This window comes from Lissotriton vulgaris, chromosome 8 (genome assembly GCF_964263255.1).
Source record: "Lissotriton vulgaris chromosome 8, aLisVul1.2, whole genome shotgun sequence".
In the NCBI taxonomy this organism is placed as follows: domain Eukaryota; kingdom Metazoa; phylum Chordata; class Amphibia; order Caudata; family Salamandridae; genus Lissotriton; species Lissotriton vulgaris.
The window spans coordinates 61,172,262-61,192,374 of record NC_141696.1 but is presented as its reverse complement, the minus strand read 5'-3'; the positions used below and the strand labels follow the sequence as shown (position 1 = coordinate 61,192,374).

At 49.1% G+C, this 20,113-nt stretch overlaps 1 protein-coding gene across 5 annotated transcripts in view; it reads right to left on the bottom strand.

Moving 5' to 3' along the window:
• The window catches only part of APBB1 (amyloid beta precursor protein binding family B member 1), a 465,162-nt gene that overhangs the window by 159,294 nt on the left and 285,755 nt on the right, over positions 1-20,113 (bottom strand). For all 5 annotated transcript variants that reach the window (XM_086933711.1, XM_086933712.1, XM_086933715.1 and 2 more), the window contains 3 exons: positions 17,772-17,828; positions 16,107-16,192; positions 13,892-13,958 (listed from right to left, as the gene is read on the bottom strand). In XM_086933711.1, the coding sequence (XP_086789837.1) occupies positions 13,892-13,958; positions 16,107-16,192; positions 17,772-17,828 (210 nt within the window). The remainder of the gene's footprint in view (positions 1-13,891; positions 13,959-16,106; positions 16,193-17,771; positions 17,829-20,113) is intronic.

Sequence of the window (20,113 nt, the reverse complement as noted above, 5' to 3'; positions counted from 1 at the left end):
GGGGAATGGTGAGAGTGCGCTTGGCTTTCTGATAGCACATCTGAATACATTTAACGATCCACCTGGCTATACCAGCCTTGGAAATGGAGTTACCTTTGTGTTGTGGCGCAAAGGCAACAAAGAGTTGTTTAGTCTTCCTAAAATCCTTGGTCCTATCAATGTAATACATTAGGGCCTTTTTGACGTCAAGTGTGTGGAGCATTCTCTCCGCCAGTGACTCTGGATTTTGGAAGAACACAGGTAGTTCTATAGTCTGGTTGATATGGAACTGAGACACTACCTTAGGAAGGAATTTAGGGTTAGTGCGAAGCACCACCCTGTTAGAATGAATTTGAATAAATGGCTCTTGGATAGTTAGTGCCTGGAGTTCACTAACTCGTCGTAGTGACGTAATCGCTATGAGGAAAGCCACTTTCCATGTCAAGAATTGAATCTCGCAGGAATGCAGTGGTTCAAAAGGGGGACCCATCAGCCTGGTGAGGACCACATTGAGGTTCCACTCCGGAGCTGGTGGCGTCCGCGGAGGAATGACTCGTTTGAGTCCTTCCAGAAAGGCTTTAATGGCAGGCACCCTGAAAAGTGAGAGGTGCTGTCTGTTTTGGAGATAAGCAGCCATTGCGGATAAATGTATGCGAATGGAAGCATAGGCCAGATTACATTTGTACAGATGTAAGAGATAACAAATGATGTTCTGAATAGATGCATCCAGCGGGTTAATGTTGTGGCCTGCACAATAAATGACAAACCGCTTCCACTTTGCTGCATAGCATGCTCTGGTGGTGGGCTTCCTTGCCTTCCGGATGATGTCCATACAGTCAGGAGGTAAGTTGAGGTAGCCAAACTCTAAGACCTCAGGAGCCAGATCGCCAGGTTGAGCTGTTGCGGATCTGGATGCTGAATGTCGCCATGGCTCTGCGTCAAAAGCCTGGGTGTGAGGCGCAGCCTTTGATGCGGTACAACGGACAGTTCCAGAAACGTGGTGTACCATGGTTGGCGAGCCCACGTCAGAGCAACCAGGATGAGAGTCATCGAGTGCTGCTTCAGCTTGCGTGCCACCAGCGGTATTAGAGATGCTGGGGGAAAAGCGTACGCAAATTTGCCTGACCAGTTCATCCATATTGCATTGCCTTGCGACTGTGGGTGTGGAAACCTGGCGGCAAAGCTTTGACATTTTGCGTTCTCCTTTGTGGCGAACAGGTCTATCTCTGGATGACCCCACCTTTGGAAGTACGGGTGGAGTACCGATGGATGTATCTCCCACTCGTGCATTTGGTGGCTGTACCTGCTGAGCAGGTCAGCCATCTGATTGTCTTTGCCTGGGAGGTGTTCTGTCATGAGGAAATGTTTCTCTGAATGGCCCACTTCCACATGCTCTGAGCCAGATGAGACAACTGTGGAGAGTGTGTTCCTCCCTGCTTCTGAATGTAGTACATGGCCGTCATGTTGTCCGTCCGGATCAACACGACCTTATTGCACAGATGTACTTTGAAGGCTTTTAGTGCCATGAAGATCGCCATCAGTTCTAGAACATTGATGTGCATCTTCCTTTGCTGTGGTGTCCATAGTCCCTGCACAGTGTAATGGAGTACATGAGCTCCCCATCCCTGGAGAGAAGCGTCCGTCGTCAGGATGATCTGTGGCACAGGCTCTTGGAACGGTCGTCCCTTGCAAAGGTATTGTGGAGTCCACCAATGCAGAGAGTTGTATGCCCAACCGCTCACCAACACTAGGTCTTTCAACTGTCCGTGAGCCTGAGTCCACTGACGTGCTAAGCACTCCTGAAGTGGACGCATATGTAGTCTCGCGTGCCGTATTATGGAGATGCAGGAGGCCATCATGCCTATCAACTGCATGAACACTCGCGCTGGAAGTGAGTGTTGAGGTCTGAATCTTTGTATCAGCGATGGAATGCTGTTGACCCTCACTGAATTTAGCTGTGCTGTGGCTGCCAGAGTGTTTAACGTCGCATCCAGATACTGCAGTATGTGGGCAGGTTGCAGGTGGGACTTTGGGTAATTCAGTGAGAATCCCAGATCGTGAAGAAGGTGAATGGTGTGGAACATGTGGGCGGCACACTGCTGGGCTGACTTTGCCTGGATGAGCCAGTCGTCCAGATAAGGGTTGACGTGAATGTGCTGTCTCCTTAGGTGCGCCGCCACAGTCGCCAGGCACTTTGTAAACACCCTGGGTGCCGTGGTGACCCCGAAAGGCAAAACCTTGAACTGGTAATGTTGGTTTTGGATGGTGAACCGGAGGTATTTTTTGTGTGACGGGTGCAGCGGAATGTGAAAAAACGCATCCTTTAGATCTAAAGTTGCGAGACAATCCCACTGACTGAGCAACGGGAGTACTTGCTGCAGGGTCAGCATGTGAAAGTGCTCCGATAGAATGTACTGATTGAGGGGTCTGAGGTCCAGTATGGGTCTGAGGGACCCGTCCTTTTTTGGTATTAAGAAGTACAGTGAGTAAACTCCTGTGCCTCTTTCTTCCACGGGCATGAGCTCTATTGCTCCTTTTTGCAGCATGACGAGGACCTCCTGCTGCAATAAGTGCAAATGCTCGGCGGACATAGGACGGTGTCTTGGGGGTATGTTGGGTGGAAAGGATGTTAACTCCAGACAATAACCGTACTGTATAAGCTGTGTGACCCACCTGTCTGTGGTGATGGATTTCCAGACTGGCAGGAACTGTTGAAGTCTCCCCCCGACCGGTGTTGCGTGGTCGGGGGGCAGTGACAAGGCGTCACTGTTTGTTAGTGGCAGAGGATCTGGAGTTGTTGTTTCCACGACCCCTGCCTTTGGCGCTGTTTCCAGGATATCCACCTCGACTTTGTTTGGTGTATGTGGACTGCGTGTTGCCTTTATAGTACTGCGTGGTTTGGGAGAGCTGGCCTCTGGAAACACCTCTAGTGCTTGAGCGACGAAAAGAACCACCCCTGAATTGCTGGGACTGCAAGGCCCCCATGTCCTTTTTTATCTTTTCCAAGGTGGTGTCCACCTCTGGGCCGAACAGATGATCAGGGTTTACTGTCTGATTAAGAATGGTGGTCTGTATCTCTGGCTTAAATCCCGAGATTCTGAGCCAGGCATGTCGTCTCAGCATGACGCTAGTGTTGACAGCTCTGCCCGCAGTATCTGCCGCGTCCATTGCACATTTAATAGAAGCATTGGATATTAGCTTCCCCTCATTGGATTAGCATCTCAGCAGCCGCTTTGTATTCGTCTGGCAGGTGCTGCAACAGGGTCTCCAGTGTGTCATAGTGTGCCCTGTCATACCTCGCTAGAAGTGCTTGTGTATTTGAAATGCGCCAGATATTGGCCGCTTGAGCTGCCACCCTTTTCCCTGATGCCTCAAACACCTTAGATTCTTTATCTGGGGGAGGAGCATCACCCGTTGTTTGAGAATTAGCCCTCTTCCGGGCATTTGAAACAACAAGAGAGTCCAAAGGCAACTGTCCCTTGATGTACGTAGGGTCAGGAGGCACTGGTTTATACTTCTTCTCAATTCTAGGGTTTATAACCCTTGCTCTGGTAGGCTCTTTAAAGATCTCCCCAGCATGTTTTAAGACACCCTTCAACATAGGCAGAGTCTTGACAGTTCTCTCTGAGACGGAAAAGGTGTCAAAAAGAAAGTCCACTTCAATGGGGTCAGCATGGAGCTGGACTTCATGATTTTTAGCCGCCCTTTCAATGAGGGCATTAAACGCCGCTGAATCCTCTGTAGGCGACGTTTTTTACAGCATAGAGGTGTGTCTGGGGTAGAGTGAGGATCACCTGGGTCAGCACCAGCTGCCCAGGGTTCATTGGTATCATCTGGGTCGGTGTAGACAGGATAGCTGTACTCATCATCATCATCACCTTCCCCAGCATCCACGTCAGAGTAAGTGGGTGAGACATCATGGCCATGTGGAGAAAGTGGTTCCACAAAAACAGGAGTTGAAGTGGAATCCTTCTTTTTCTTTAAAGGAATTTTATAGGACTCCATTGGCTGTTCCGGGGCAATTTTCCATTTATGGAGGGAAAGTCTGCCTGTTTCGGCATCGATAAAGTGTTCTTGTTGTTCTTCCAACGAAGATTGTCGATGCTTTAAGGTTGGGACCACTGTCGTCGACTTCGGCACCGAGAGCACATTCTCAGGCACGCTGGCTCCCATCCTAGGGGTGAAAGCCTTCGGCGCCACTTTCGGCGGTAACGTGAAGTGAATGGGCGTCGACGCTTTTTGAGGTTTCTCGACCGGCTTCGAAGGTGGAGGATCTTTCGGGCCGACAGTCGAGGCCTTCTCCTTGATGCGCTTTAGGGAGTCCGCCACCTGCTTGGAGAAAGCGGCGGCCGGCCGCGCCGAGTCAACGGAAATCCTTCGAGGCACCACTAGACGTGGACTCGTGGGTTGTGCCGCTTTTGGCCTTGTCATGTGGACGCGGAGTCACGAGAACCTTCGGATCACCGAGTCCCTTGTTTGTGTCGACCACCTTTGGCGCCGATTTACTCGGTTCGACCACCTTGACCTTTGTCTTCGGCGTGGCAGACTTAGTCTCGACTCCCTTGACCTGTGTCTTCGGAACAACAACACCCTTCTGCTTCGTCGGTGCCGACGGCTCCGAGGCCTTCGATCCGACCAAAGTAATGCGCACTTCCAGTTTCAAGGGGGGCACCAGTGCTTTCGCTTGCGTCGAGACCGTTGGTTTTACTTTCGGTTTCGATTTTGCAGGGTGCGGTTCAATAGTAATGTCCGTAGCTGAGCCCGAAGGCGGGGCCGTAGAACCCATTGTAAGATCTTGGGTAAGGCCTAGTGGCAATCCCTCGACCTGAGCCTTTTGAAGCGTTTCGGCCCCAATGTCAGTTTGGGTTAGCTCTTCGCTCGAGCTACCCTACATGGCCCCAAAGGCCCCATCGTCGTCTCCAACCTCGTCGACGATTTCTACCGCTTCGAACATTTCAGCGTCCGCGTCGTAGTTATAGTTGACCTCCGACGCGGGATTCGACAGGTTTTCACAAACTTCCCGGTCAGCTCCCTCATCATCCCCGGCATCGAAGATGTCCACAGGCGCCGGTGAAGTCTGCTGGGCCTCCTGGCGTGCAGCGCGTCGATGCTTAAGCGTCTTCTTGGATCGAAAACGGGAACAAGCCATGCAACTGGCTTCATCATGATCCGGCGACAGACACTTGTTGCACACCGGGTGGACGTCGATGTGGGGATACTTGGAGTTGCACACGGGACATCTCTTGAACGTGATGTCTGGAATCCGGCTCGGAACCGAGCTGGAAGAATCAGGCACCGAACGCAAGACTATACCGACGAAAAAACTAAAGGCCTTTTGGCCTTAAGAAAGTTTATATCGATTCCGACTAGAGTGAACCAATATACATCCGAACCCAATGGCGGAAAAAAACAATCTGAGGATGGAGTCGATGCCCATGCGCACTGTAGTCCAGGGGAGGAGCCACCTATCTCGTGATACTTCGAAGACTCTTCCAGGACAACAATGTGAGATCATCCGGACCCAACACGAGGCGGCGATCTATGCACAGATATGAATTCAGCAGCCCACATGCCTCGAACGTCAGCATTCATAGGTTGCCCTTTTGCTTTGTACTGAGAGCGCATCATGCACTTCTCTTGCAGAAAGAAATGCCCGCGCGCCGGCGTACTTTAACACAAGCATTGGCATAGCCAATAGGTCTCGCCTTTGCGGCCTTATAAGAGTTTAGTTATCAAGCACAATATCCTTGATGCAACAACATCAAGTGCTGCATGGCTAAACACTAATAAGGTCCCAAAGGCGAGACCTATTGGCTATGCCAATGCTTGTGTTTTTTTCTTTTTGCGTGCTTGATCTTGCATATGAAATGTAGCCTAGGGAACTAGATCCGATGCAAACTGACGGTAGGCACCAGGGCAAGCCACGGAGCAAACCTATTCCCATTGTTTTTTTTGTTCTTATAGAGAAAGCATGGTTTTGCTTTTCAGGTCAGAAACGCGATTATGTAGGAGATTAAAAAAAATTTTTTAATTATTCAAAACACGCAAGCAAAAAACACAGCGCAACATCTGCTGCCAAATCAACACATTGACCAAACGGATGAGTGCAAAACCTGAACCAAGTAAAAACAAGCCTTGGTAAAGCCTATAGGGCTTGCCTTTGAGACAGTAGCTTGATCGAGGTTCTTTAGCCATGCTTTGTGGACCTTGGCTAAATAAGGAGGAAAAAAGCCTATCATGCGGCTATCTACATCATTTAGTAGGCATGCTCAACACGACCATCAATGCACGGGTCTGCAAAATGACACAGTCTCTGTTTTTTTTTCATTTGCCAAGGTGAGCTGGGTGGGCAAACACAAAGAAAACAAGCAGTTGCAATGCAATAGGTCTCGCATTAGGAAAGTTTGAGCTATTGGTATTGTAAATGACAAATTTTGTATTTATGTGTTGGTTTTGAAAATAGCAAAATTACATTTACAATGCCAATAGTTTTAACTTTCGCAAATATGACACCTATAGCATTTGTAATGCAATATGTGTTGTATTTATGAGACTTAATGTATTGATATTACAAATAAAAATAGGTTTTTTTTGTAATAATGAATACTTAAATAAAAGTTACTGTAATTTATAATGGCAATAGCTTTTGTAAATAACTTTTGTGAAGATTATGTTCATTGTATTTTATTGTGACGAAAAACCAAGAACAGAAGCGAAATATTTACATCTTTTTGTGACATTTGTAATAAAGCTTGAAACATTGAGAGAACATATTTGAATCAGTTGTTGAATGGTTTGGGGAGTTTGGGGGGGGCGCGCGCGTGTGTAGCTGTGCGTGTGTATGTATATGTGTGTCTGTGTGTCTGTTAGCTGTGCGTGTGTATATGTGTGTCCCGATGCATTGTGCCTTCGTGGGTGTATGTGTGTGTGCGCGCATGCGTGAGTGTGGCTGTGTGTGATTGAGAGAGGCTGCGAATATGAGGCAGGGGATGTGCACGGCGCCGTGTGCGCCCTCGAGAAATCTGAGACAGCAGAGGCGCGTGCCCGAACGCTGTCTCAGATTCCCCCGAAACCGCTGACAATAGGTCCTTCGCTAACGCTCAACCTAAAAACAAGCACTGGCATAGCCAATAGGTCTCGCCTATGGGACCTTATAAGTGTTTAGTTATCCAGCACAATATCCTTGTTCCAACAACATCAACTTTTGCATAGCTAAACACTTATAAGGTCCCAAAGGATAGTCCTATTGGCTTTGCCAATGCTTGTTTTATTTGTAACACACTATGTACTGTCTAAAAGTAATTGTGTGTAATAAGTTGAGCAGCAATAAACATTTCATTGCTTATGTGGTCTTTATGTTTTGTGTGAAATCAGCTTAGAATAATAATTCATTATATTTTTTAATCTTTGAGTGGGCACCTCACTTTTCACTTTATTCTCGTGACATTTTTCATATTTATTATTTATGAAACAGTTGTCTTTTTCCTGGAACCATTGTTGTCAAATAAGTTAGGCACTGGTTCGGCTCTGGGAGGCATGATCGCAATCTGCTTGGGAGTCGACGACGCCACTCTGGCTCCATGTCGGAGACATGAATAATGATGGAGGTCTAAGGGGGTTGGCACTGGAGCGGGCATAGAGGAAGTTCTTGCCAACTGAACCATTTTGTATCCAGTAAGGGAACATTGGAGCTCGACTGGAGCTGAAGACGAACCCGCCGACATGGATCCAGTGGGCACCTCCCAAGCCCATGGGGTCCCACTGGAGGGGGTGGCCACCCAAATATGAGCAACATGGCCTCATAAAACTCTAAGTTGGGCGGGGTTCACTCCAGGAAAATCAGGGAAGTGCAAAGCGGATCTAGGTTCAGGTTCTGGGGAATTGTGGGGCTTGGTGTGCTGACGCTCTTGATTCTAGTGGGAAGACTTCAACGGACATGGCAAAGTCGAAGTCCTCTTTGATATTTTATGCTTGTGGGACTGAACAGACTTTCCAGACGACATGGAATGAGATGACTAAAGTAAGGCCGGGCTCCACAAACAGTTCTGGGACCTCCCGCACAAACAGAACCTCGTGTGACGATGAGCTTGAGGGGCTGCTACCTCACCGCCTTGGGGTGCATTGCGCGACAGTCTTTGCAGGTCTTGGAATCGTGGTCCTGTCCAAGCACCACTAGTGGGGATTAGCCACCAACATTTGCCTGTGACATCCCCCACATTGTTTAAAACCAGACTGTTTCTTGGGTGATGTATTTCACACAGGACAAAAATATCAAAAAAAGGTTGACAAAAGATCAAAACAAGCCAGTTAAAAAGTGACCTGAGGGGTAGCTCAGAGCAGATCAGCGCTATCTGGCGTGGAAAGGAAAGAAAGGACGTAAATACACCATGAAGGCACCTATTTAGGTATCGCACATGTCACTTCCGGCGACAGCAAGGCCACACGGATGCCGAACGGCACCAGGGGTAATGCTCGAAAATCTTTCGCCTGGGGGGAATTCTAAGGTACGGAATCTGTGGCTAGAAGCCTCTATCAAATAGACAAGTGTAACAGTCCGTCAAAACAGAGTCCTACAATAATAAATGAATGAAAATAAAATCAGTTTCTGCATTCATGCACCTACAGTTCTGGCTAGATAGACATTGAGCCTGTTCCATCACCACTCGCTCCATGCCTGTACTGTGATTGTACTCACCTCCGTTAGCATCCAGCTGGACAGAAAGACATCTGGTCTTCAATCTCTGGGCATGTGATCTATTCGCCAGAGGAGTGTTACCCAGTAACAGAACTGTTGGAAATAACCCATGTTTTCTGGTTCCTGAGACGCTGCCAATCAAACAAGGCATCATACTAACCATAAACTAACAGTTACCAGTGACACCTGCTGGTCATAATGCCTGCTTTTCTGCTTTAAATGTCCCAGTCAGTAGGTACCCCTAACACTGTAAAATGTTGACTACCAGATGGGTTGTGCAAAACAACCACCTGACTCCTCCTTCAAAGCACCTAGAGGGACATGTTGTAAACATTCCACCACCGTCCCAAAGTGTCCAGCTGTATCATCATTATAATTAGCCTGCGCTCCCTCAACCAGGTACTGGCTACCATGCCACGTGGAGTACTCAAGACGTTTTTGTAGTGGGTGGGCGCCTTGTTTGAGGGATGGGGTTTTTAGGATTAGGCTTTTTATCTGTGCCCAAATGTAAAGGCAGAGACTTATTTGAAGGGGTGACCCCTTTTATTGAATAGCATTGTCGTACGAGTTACTTACCTTCGGTAACTATGTATTTGGTAGAGACGATTCTAGCCGTAGATTCCTTAACGTCGAATTATCCCCAGGCGTGAGAATGAATCCGGAATTCTTTTGCCACAGCATCCCTGCGTGCCGGGGGGACGGCATCACGCGACTCCGCTCAAGCAACGTCCGCGTACGTGACATCAGCAAGGTCACATAAGTCCCACCCCGGAGAGCCTACGTCCGTTTTCTTCTGGGAACTTTTCCGCGCCACAACGCAGAGCCATCAGACGAAACTCTGGGAGTATGAGAACAGTGTGCGAAAAAGCAGAAAATCTGAAAAGAAAGTGGTGAGGAACACCACCATAAGGAGCAGTGCCAGGCAATGCAGTACCCAAAGGAAGGGAAAAGAATAAACAGAGCACAGCCCTGAGCAGCAACCCTCCCAGTACGGAGATAGCTCTCCTCCGGAGACAAAGAACCTATGTAAAAATGTCATGATAGCATTTGGCAGGACTACAACCCCGACCAATAACAAGGAAGGGATACCGGTGAAAGACAAACAAGGAACGACAACTCTCCAAGACAGCCCCAACACAGAGTATAACAACCCCCATAAGGAACAAGGGACATCCAAAAGACCCCCACCTAGAGGATAGCATAAGGGCCAGAAACCCAGTAACCAAAGGGGGGAGGGTGGGGAGAGGGGCGGATTCGAAGGTAGGCCCTAACCTGGAGCAACCAGAGCATAGGACAAAGCAGTACCTATAAACAACCTCCCATGTGCCAAAAGGGGAGGAAAAGGAATAAACAGGACGAACAGCCTGTCCGAAAGAGGGAAAGAAGGCACTCACAGAAGACACAGCCACCCACAGGGAGGCAAATGCAAAAGACCAAGCAAAGGGTCCTCGCAGAACGGGGAGGAAGGGTGGGCCATGAAGGAATCTGCGGCTAGAATCGTCTCTACCAGATACATGGTTGCCGAAGGTAAGTAACTCGCCCATACAAGGCAACATGACCTCCACCCAAGACCAAGGCAAGGAAGAGGAGCACCGAGAAGAAAGGGCAACCTAGAGACTCCAAGGAGAAGAGGTAGAGCAAAGGCAAGCCCCCCCACCGGGAACACTCCCAGTGAAGAGGGCAGCCGAGCCCATCACAGCCAGAAGGCAATAGGAAGAATAGCCTACAGGGCCCAAGGAGACGAGGTAAAAGAAGGCGAGCCCACCAGTCAGAAGTCAACAGACTAGACAGAGTGGCGCTGACAGCAATAAGCAGTCGGAAGCAGGAAGAATAGCCCGGGCCCCCAGGAAGACCGGGCAGGCTACGCCTGAAAGCAGGAAAAACACAAAACCATCTCAGTCACCAGGACAGGAAGCATGAAGGTGAGGAAGAGCCCAGACACACCTCAGCCAGGGGTCCGTGCACACGACCTAAAGAAGCAAAACCAGAGCCACGATGCCAGGCCGCAGACAGCAGGCCAAACCTGGTGAACAGCACAGCGACCCCGAAAAAGGACACCCTGGGCGCCACCAAGGCATGCCAATCCAGCAAGGGAATCGCATCTGCAACATACATAGACGCCATGGAGAGCAGAGGCCCGAAGGCGACTACAACTTCCTAGCACAGAGCAAGCTATACAACAGCTACCACTACCCCACATAGGGTACGTTAAGTCCCAAGACATGGGAACCCTTTTTGGAAGAAACTTTTGCAGCGGAGGACAACCAAAAGAGCCATGGGGAAAAAAAAACGCAGAAGGCTTATCAAGCAGCAAAGAGAAAAACAGAAGACCTAATCTCAGGGCCAATTTGTGCAGATAACTCAAGCAAAAACACACAGTCAAAAAAGGGCCATCCAGCAGCCAACAAAGCCACAGTCTCAGCAAGGTGGACTTGAGTGGCCATAAAACACACAGAACAACAAGGGCGACTTGCCCAAAAGGAGGAGTATGTCCAGGAACCAGATAAACAACATTCACTGAGGGGGGATAGAAGGAGGAGGAGGAGGAGGTCAAAGCCCTGCCAAGAACCTCTGGATGGCAGGGTCTGCCGGGGCACGGAATAACAGAGTGCCATCGCTGGGAAGATCAACCAGCCGTTTCCTAACATTTTCCGGGAACACAATGTCCCGGAGCAAAGTATGGCGGCCGGCCATCCAACGCATGGTGCCGCAAGTCAATCTGAGCAGCCTCCAGTGAAGCGGCAGACCCCAAGGACTCATCTGTGTCCCACAAACAAGAGGTGGCCCTAGCCAACACACACAGTGTTAAGGGCCCGCAGAGCAGCGCTGGTGAAGGCGAACATGTTGAGTCTCCAAGAGTCCAGCCAGCGTGCCTCCAGTGATGGTGGAGCCAACAGTGGTGGCAGGGAGTGAAAGGCAGTCCTCAAAAGTGGGCTGGAGGCAGAGGGGTGGAGGGAAAGACACGCTGGGACACGCGGTGCTGGGAGGTGTGGTGCTGAAGGTGTTGGGGCACCGGGTACCCTGTGGCGGGACGCCCCCAAGTCCCCATCAGGGGAGAAAGGAGCGAACCCTCAAAGGGAAGCAACAGCTCCCTTACGCCAGAGCCCTGGTACAGAACCTCCAGAAGATGATCTGCAGGGAAATGAGCAACCGGATCACTCATGCGCAAAATACCCACAGCTGTGGACACTGCGCGAGCGAAGGCCGCACCTGCCTTCGTAGGGTCCTGCGCTGGAGAAAGCAGCTCCTCCGTGGTCGAGGGCTGCAAACTAAGGCGGCCGTCCCTGGAGCCAATCGGGGCTGGCAAAGGCCAGGTCTGAAAAGTAGAACGAGGGACCCAGGAGTGGGGGACCTGTTGCTCCTGCGGTGAAAACCACGGCCTCAGTAACGGCGGGAAGCTGCCTTTTGATGACGTCAGTGAAAAAGCCACCAAGCGGCGGTCGGTCTCCGGTGAGGATGACACCAACAGGTGCCCAACCTCCGGAGTAGAGGGGCGTCCGAAGACGAATCCGCGACTAGACGCCTGTCCGACGCCGTAGAGTCCGCAGCCTGAGGTAGGACTTCATCACCATCTGGTGCCAAAAAAGACTCCGGACAGGCATCCTTCACGCCACACAGCGCCGGGGACCAGGGCTGGGCCGGAGCCGAAGTGGCCAAGGGATGGCGCCGGAATGGCGCCGACTTGACCTTCAATGAGGCAGCCGCCTGCGTGGAGGGACAAGAAGGACCCGGGGAGTAAAAAAGTGCTCTCTGCCAGCCTCGACCCCGAATGGGAAGTAGGGGGTCTGCCGACCCATGTGGCGATGCCAAGGCCAACTCAACCTCAGACTCTACCTCCGACGAGGCAGCAAACTGCGTGGAGGGAGGAGAGGGGCCCGGAAAAGGGGCGAGGGGTCCCCTTCCAGACTCTACCCAAGGGGCAAGGGGGGTTCGCCGACCCCTGTGGCGCCGCCATGGCCAGCAGCTGCCGGCGCCATAGCGGCGTCACCGCGGCTGTAGACAAGGCCGCCGCCTGTCCAGAGGGCCGAGAAGGGCTCGGGATGCGACCCGAGCCCAGGCGACCTTCCGCGACACCACAGGGACTCCTGCGGGAGTTTGGGTCGAGGCAGAGGCGCTGTGGTCCGAAGGAGGGATCCCGAAGGGCCGCACCCCAACGGCACCACATCCTCCAAGCCTGGCGCCGAGCCAGTCGGCGCCAGGGCCGGAGTCGCCGGCGACGCCACGGAGGGCCCGCACAACGCAAGAGATCCGCCGACGTCCCAGGAGGGGAACGAGGAGAAGCCAGCGAGGCCTGCAAAGCTGCCTCATATGTCTCCATCTGGGCTTTCGACGCCCCCTCACAGGGAAACAGTGGATTGGGGGACGAAACGCGGGGCCGCATCACCTGTGGAGAGGCCACGCCCCCAACAGGCCGGAAACCAGCCCCTGGGGACGAACTGTGATAGTTACCCACCGGGGAGCGAAGCTCGTGCGGCAAGGAGAGGGATGAGGACGACAATGGTTACTACGAAAACCTTACGCAGAATCTGATCGAGGTGATGAAGCCGACCTGGATAGACAAGCCGAGAGCAGTATTATCCGGCGCTCCCACCGCGACTTCGGCTTCAACTGTTGGCACGCCTCGCAATCAGTGGAGCCGTGATCTTCCCTCAAATACCACATGCAAATGAGGTGAGGGTCCGTCGCCGACATAAGGCGTCCACACGACGAGCAAGTCTTACAGTCAGAAGGCATTCGCACACTGTTCAACACAGATAACACACAATAGTAAAGGAAAAGGCTTAAACAGGCCCGGAACACAAATCAGACGCGCGGAAAAGGAAAAAAACTGGGATGCTGTAACTGGGATGCTGTGGCAAAAGAATTCCGGATCAAGTCTCACGCCTGGGGATAATTCTACGTTAAGGAATCTGCGGCTTGTAGTCTATCAGATAGGATGTTTTATTGCTTAGATATCACTATTTGCTTAGATATCACCATTGCATATTGCTATCTTGAATAAAATCTTCGGGAAAGGCTGGATTGCTATGGGTGAGGAAAATGACCTATCATACAAAGCGGTAACACTTTAAAATGTATTTGCTTCTCTTTTCCCAGACGCCACAGTTCTTGCACCACTTTAGTTCAAACTCTCCTCTTTCAAATCGGTATCTATCACCCTGCCATTAGGACAACAAAAACACAACCCACTTCCTGCCATCACACTCTTCTGTGTACCTTTGAATTTGTTTCCTGATCGTTGCCCAGTAGTGGCTGCTTGTCTTCATCTTTGGACTGTACAGAACTAGAAAAAAAAATATTTTTGAAAGATGACAGTATACTGTGTGCAAACAATGACATTTTGTAAAAGATGATCACTCATACACACCGCGTCCCAGGCCAAATAAGACCCTCTAATATTTAGCCAATTTTTACACCCAAACTCTACCGCATCCCACTAGCAGTACAAATCACTCACCATCGCAATGCTTTAACCCACACTGCACCATTCTACATGTGGGATGTCAGTCCTGGTATAAAAAACAACAGTCGGGCCTGCTGGTATAAACTGGGAAGACAGAGTGCCCTTTGCTGAGGTACAGAACCACAGCACCTGACTGCTCAGCTATTCCTTCGGTTATTTTTCTCTGGCACCCAGGCTAACAATTAAAGATTAAAGAGTGTAGATGCAGGCAGATGAGCGAGTATGAAAGGACAGCGAGCTGATGAGGAAATAAGTCTCCCAATGATAGACAGGCTATTACTCGTACACCCTCTGAGCCCTCTGTCTTTGTAACTGTGGGAAACTCAAACAGTCAACGGTTCAGACTCTCAGAAACCATGCAGAGAAGAGGAAAGTGTCTGGCAAAAGTAGAGGAACTCTGTTAGTGGGGAGCAAAAGTGCAACAGGGTGCATGGTGACTCCAGTATATAGGAAAGCGAGAAGCTGCAAGAGGCAGTGAACATGGGGTTGGTTCATGTGCAACAACCGTCAGCTTCTAATACCACCGTCTACATTGAAGCCAAGCCAAGCTACAGGTTAGTCAGAAATAGGATCCTATGCTAAATGGAAATTCTATATTCAAACAAAGACCCTCAAGCAAACATTTCAATTGGGATATGCTAAATGGACTGCAGTTAGGACCTTAAAACAGCCCAAACAATGCTACTCATTGTGTCCCATGGGGTTGGGGGCATGTGTAGCACAAGTTCAGAGCAGATTCTGTGTCCTTATGATTAAACCACTTGCATGGGTTAATGGTTTGGGGCCAGGAGAAGACTTACACACAAAAGGACATGGGGAGCCTGTTGGCTACTTTTCTGAGCGGGAAGTAGATTCCTTTGACCTGTTCTTTAGTTTTATAGACACCGTTCACCTATTTTAGACGCATAAAGATTTGCTTAAGAGAACCGTGCATTATATATGTCATTGTTCAATACATATTTGAGAGAAACCGGTCACTGAACATGCAAATGTATCTATGAACACAATATTGTGAAATGTCATGCACTAGCTACTTTGTGTTTATGAAAGGGTTTTATATTTTTATTCCGAAATTGTATTTGTTTCAATGTGTTTTTAGATTTTAATGAATTATGTTTTTATCAGCTATAACAAAACAAATTACGAGCAGGCCCAACTTTTCTACTGTCTTTTGGAATGAACAAGTATATAGACATTGGACATTTCCGGGAACATCCATCAATTCTGAAAGTTACTAAACAATCACTCAAATCTCTATCTAGTGATGGATGGATGGCATTGTCCCCATTTTCTCCAAAGGATCTAAGAGTTAATAAGTATTTCACCCTCTAAGTGGACTAAACGCTCATCACTGCAAACCTTCATGCTAGCCTGGGGAATGGGCTCTGAAATACATCTCTTCTAGTCTGAAGGACGTGACAAATCCAGTGTCACCATCGGATGGACTGAGCGTACATTCTCCACCCATCAATGCTTTGACTGCACTGCCTTCTATACAACTTTTTACACTTTGCGATGGGAATTGTTTTACATTCTTCTCTACTGAATTGTCACTGCAAGACATTCACCCTGCCAATAAATTACTGATTCTCATCAGTTTGGTTCCACTCTCAAATCCTAAACGGGCTCTCTGTACAATCATTCCCTCGCCGATAGGCTAACCAAACATGTGTACTCATCCAGATGTCATGGTGGGATAAATGTACAGTAGCTATAGGGCAGACTGTGGACATCACAGGTCTGAAAGCCATTAGACAAGAGGGTTCTTTTGGCAGGCTACGCAAGGGGTTTACGTCTCTCCAAGCGGCGCTCAGTTGTGCTATCCCTCCAACACATCGGCATCCGGTCATCCCCGCCATTTTTTGCAGGTGCTTATTTGCTTGTTTATGAAAACACACCCTCAAAGCCATAAAGAGGTTAAATAAATAATCTGGTCTTTCTGTAAGTGGTGGTGTCCGCCATCCTCACCTGATGCTCAGTGACGCGTAACGTAATGTAGCTTCTTCCAGCTCCTTCTGGCTTGGCTCGGAGATCACCTCTTCCGACTGCAGTTCCTGCAGGGGAGAAATGTACATAAAACTCAGGAAGCATGTTTCAGGTCTGAAGACCTAAGGTTGACTGGGCTGAAGCATCAAGTGTGGAAACAGTTTATTTCAGGCTGTACTAAGAGTGCATTAATCCCTCTGTGCTCAGTTTGGTGTATTTTCAAACTGTGCTAAGCTATTATGACCATGAATGAAGATTCACGAGGTGGAGCGTGCACACAATATGTCTTAGACAGAAATAATCGCAAGAGTATGCATGTGCAGGATCACAGGTATGTAGAAAGGCATAGGCTGTGTGTTTATGTAAATTAATGACTGTCAGCTCATGGCTTGATGGCACTCTGCACATCCCATCCACTCAGACAAACTGACAACCACCCATAGACCTCCAGACAGCACAATGGGATGAACGTTGTGATAGGTCTGACGGCGCCCATCCCAGGTGTGAATAGCCCCTGACTGTTCATCTATCATACACATGCTCACACACACTCAGAAGATCACAGAATCTGAGGGCAGACATAAGCCAACTCATAGTGCAATGTGGACATTAACAAACCTGAGGTTATTTACTACTTATGTTCCCAAGGAAACAAGATAGGGAAGGTACCAGTCACTGTGCTGCACAGTAACAATGGAAACTAACAGTGTGCTCCAGGTAAGCATGAGTAACAAAGACTCCTGCGAGTGGAGAAGACCCGGTAAGGTGGGTGAGCTTTGGCCCATCCTAGGAGTACAGAAGACCCAGGGCCTGATTCGCATAGGGCCTCGGCACTTGTGGCAGAGGCCCCACAGTCGTGAGGGAGTCTCAGCACTCGGCGGAATGTCTGCAATGTAAATTCTCATTGCAGAGATTCTCTCCACCCCCCACTCTCCCCGAGTGTGGAAACTCCCCCACGACTGCTGGGTCTCCGCCACGAGTGCCGAGGTCCTTTGTTGATCAAGCCTTCAGTGCGGTGGGCTTGCTTCAGCCCTTCCTGGGAGTGGAGAAGACCTGGTTAGTAGGTGGGTGGGCTTAGGCACATCCTGGGAGTGGAGAAGACCCAGTGAGTTGGGCGGGCTTCGGCCGATCCTGGGATTGGAGAAGCCCTGGTTAGCTGGGCAGGCTTCTGGAAGTGGAAATGTCCCAGTGATGGGGGTGGGTTTCGACCCATCATGGGAGTGGAGAAGACCTGGTGAAGTGGGAGGGCTTCAGCCCTTCCTGGGAGTGGAGAAGACCCAGTGAGGTGGGCGGGCTTCGGTCCATCATGGGAGTGGAGAAGACCTGGTGAGGTGGGCAGGATTCCGGAAGTGGAGATGTCCTGGTGATGTGGGTGGATTTCGACCCATCCTGGGAGTTGGGAAGACCCGGTGAGGTGGGCATGCATCTGCCCAACCTGGGGCTGCAGAAAACTCTGGGCCATAATGGGAATACCAGGAGCTGAATATACCGAAAAGTATTAAGAGAGCAGTGTAAACGTTTTTGAGCTCAAAAATGGATCTTGGTGACTGCTGGTTTCAGATTGGGTAAAGCAGAGGGCCTACTCCTGCATTCATCTCAAATCATTACAGTGTAGGTATATAACACAAAATGAAAAACCAAGCTTACTTTCCAAAGCTCGCCATCATCGAACCTCTCCCCATGACCGAATCCCGTCCAGGTCAGCTAGGGTACAAGGAAAGGAGGAGCCAAATGGTAGGGAAAGGGAGAAAAAGGAGGGCAGAAGATGAGAAACATTAAGAAAAAATTAAAACACCAATAAGGAGGTAAGAAGAGGGTAAGAAAAATGGGTCGGATGAGGAAAGAGAAAGAAAACATGTTAACCGCGCAATAAGCAGGAAGGGGAGCAAAGAATGAGATTAAATAGGATTTATTATTTTGCTTTAGAGTTCTCTCTCCTACCTCCCGTACAATATCACACACAGGATACAAATGCTTTTTCGCAGCAGCTTGAGGACTATTGTAAGAAGAGAACTCCAGGAAAGTGCAACCTTACCGTCAGATAACCAAGTGCAGTGTAATGACTGACCTCCACCTTCTGCTGCACAATTTACCTCGGTATGCAGTCATCGTCATAGTACGACTGACCCACCTTCTACTAAATAAATCACCTCATCCGTAGGCAGTCATTAGCGCATTGAAATGACTGACCCACCTTTTACTACATGACTCGCCTTGGTCTACAGTCATCGGTGCATATGTAACAGGGACTCTGGAAAAGATGGCATTGGGCCCTCTGCAGATCCCACTCACCATGCTTTATATTCCCACCGGTACAAACCATCTTCTGCTGCTATCCGACAACGCATTTTGAAGTTCATTCTTCTATAAGAATAAGTGGACTAATCTAGTTTATTTTGCTATTAAAAGCTTCTCCATCAATTTGACTATGCTGACTGCATGAGGCACATTACTACCTGTACACACAGCAAGGCCTGTCCCATCAAGTCATATACAAAGGCCCCTGTAAAGAACATGTCCCAACCAGAGGGCCTCATGAGCAGGACGTAAGCCCTTGCTAGACTAGCTTATTCAATTAAGCATTTCACTAACAAATACTGTATACAGCAACACAACTAGACTACAATTAGATTAGACTGGATTAGAAAGAAAATGGAGATTGGATTACTCCCCCTCCAGGAAAACTGCATATAGAGAAATGCTCAGAACTTATAAAAACGAAAATAAACTGGCACAATCAACCTTCATTGAAGGAAAAATCAACACAGCAGCTTCTAAACCAAAAGAGATTTATCGCATTGCGAGAACCCTCCTTAAGCTTCCAGAAAAGCCATCTACCCCACTAATATACAGGCCCGCTGTAACAATCTGGCCGAGTTCTTTTTTCAAAAGATTCAAAATATCTATACCTCTTTCCCCCTATTCCAACTGATTCTCTGCTGACCATACCCTCTGTATTAGATATACAATCTCGGGCTATCCTCTAGTCTTTTCCTGCTCTCAACCTTACTACATTAGAACCTATTTTGCGCCAGGTGAAATTAGGCTCCCCTAACGATCCAGCCCCTCCGCGTACTCTGCTTCAACTACCCACAATCTCCTTCCAACTATACTCAACTTAACTAATGCTGCGCTATTTACAAGCTCTGTCCCGCCTTCCTGGAAGTGTGCCATGGTTAAGGCCCTTCTCAAAAAACCTAATTTAGACCAGGGAAATCCTAGCAATTATCGTCCAATTTCCCTGCTCCCTTGGTTGAGCAAGATCTTGGAAAAATATGCCAACAAGGTATTAGTAGAGTTCCTTGAGACTAACCACCTGCTTGACCTTTCTCAGACAGGATCTCATCTCGTGCATGGGACCGAAACTGCGTTGGTGGCAGTGACGGAGGAGGCAAGGAAGATCTTAGACCAGGGAGGATCGGCCGCTATAATCCTCCTTGATCTTAGTGCTTCCTTCGACACTGTAAACCATAAAATCCTACTTCAGCGGCTTTCTAGCTTAGAGGTTTTAGGGAAAGCCATTGCTTGGCTTGGATCCTTTCTCTCTGATCGCTCTTATCAAGTGTTTGAGGGTGACATCACCTCCCAGAGTAAGCCGCTTGACTGTCGTGTGCCACAGGGCTCTTCTCTGAGCCCTATGTTATTTAATATATATATGAGCCCCCTAGCTGAGATAGTTTATCTGTTTAGAATAAAAATAATCACCTACGCTGATGACACCAACTAGTGGTGGCTCTCAATCAAACACACACGGCGCCCAAAGGTCTTAGGGACTGCCTGGAGGAGGTCACCAAGTGGATGACTGTCATGCCTCAAACCTAACGGCGAAAAAACTGAGCTAAAGCTCTTAGGTAACTCCCCTTCACCCACGATCAAACCACTGTGGCCCACCCGTCTTGGCCCTGCCCCCATACCAAAGGAAAGCCTGGGAATTTGGCTGGATAAATCTCTCAACTTTAATTCCCAAGCAGCCAAATTGTCAGCTAACT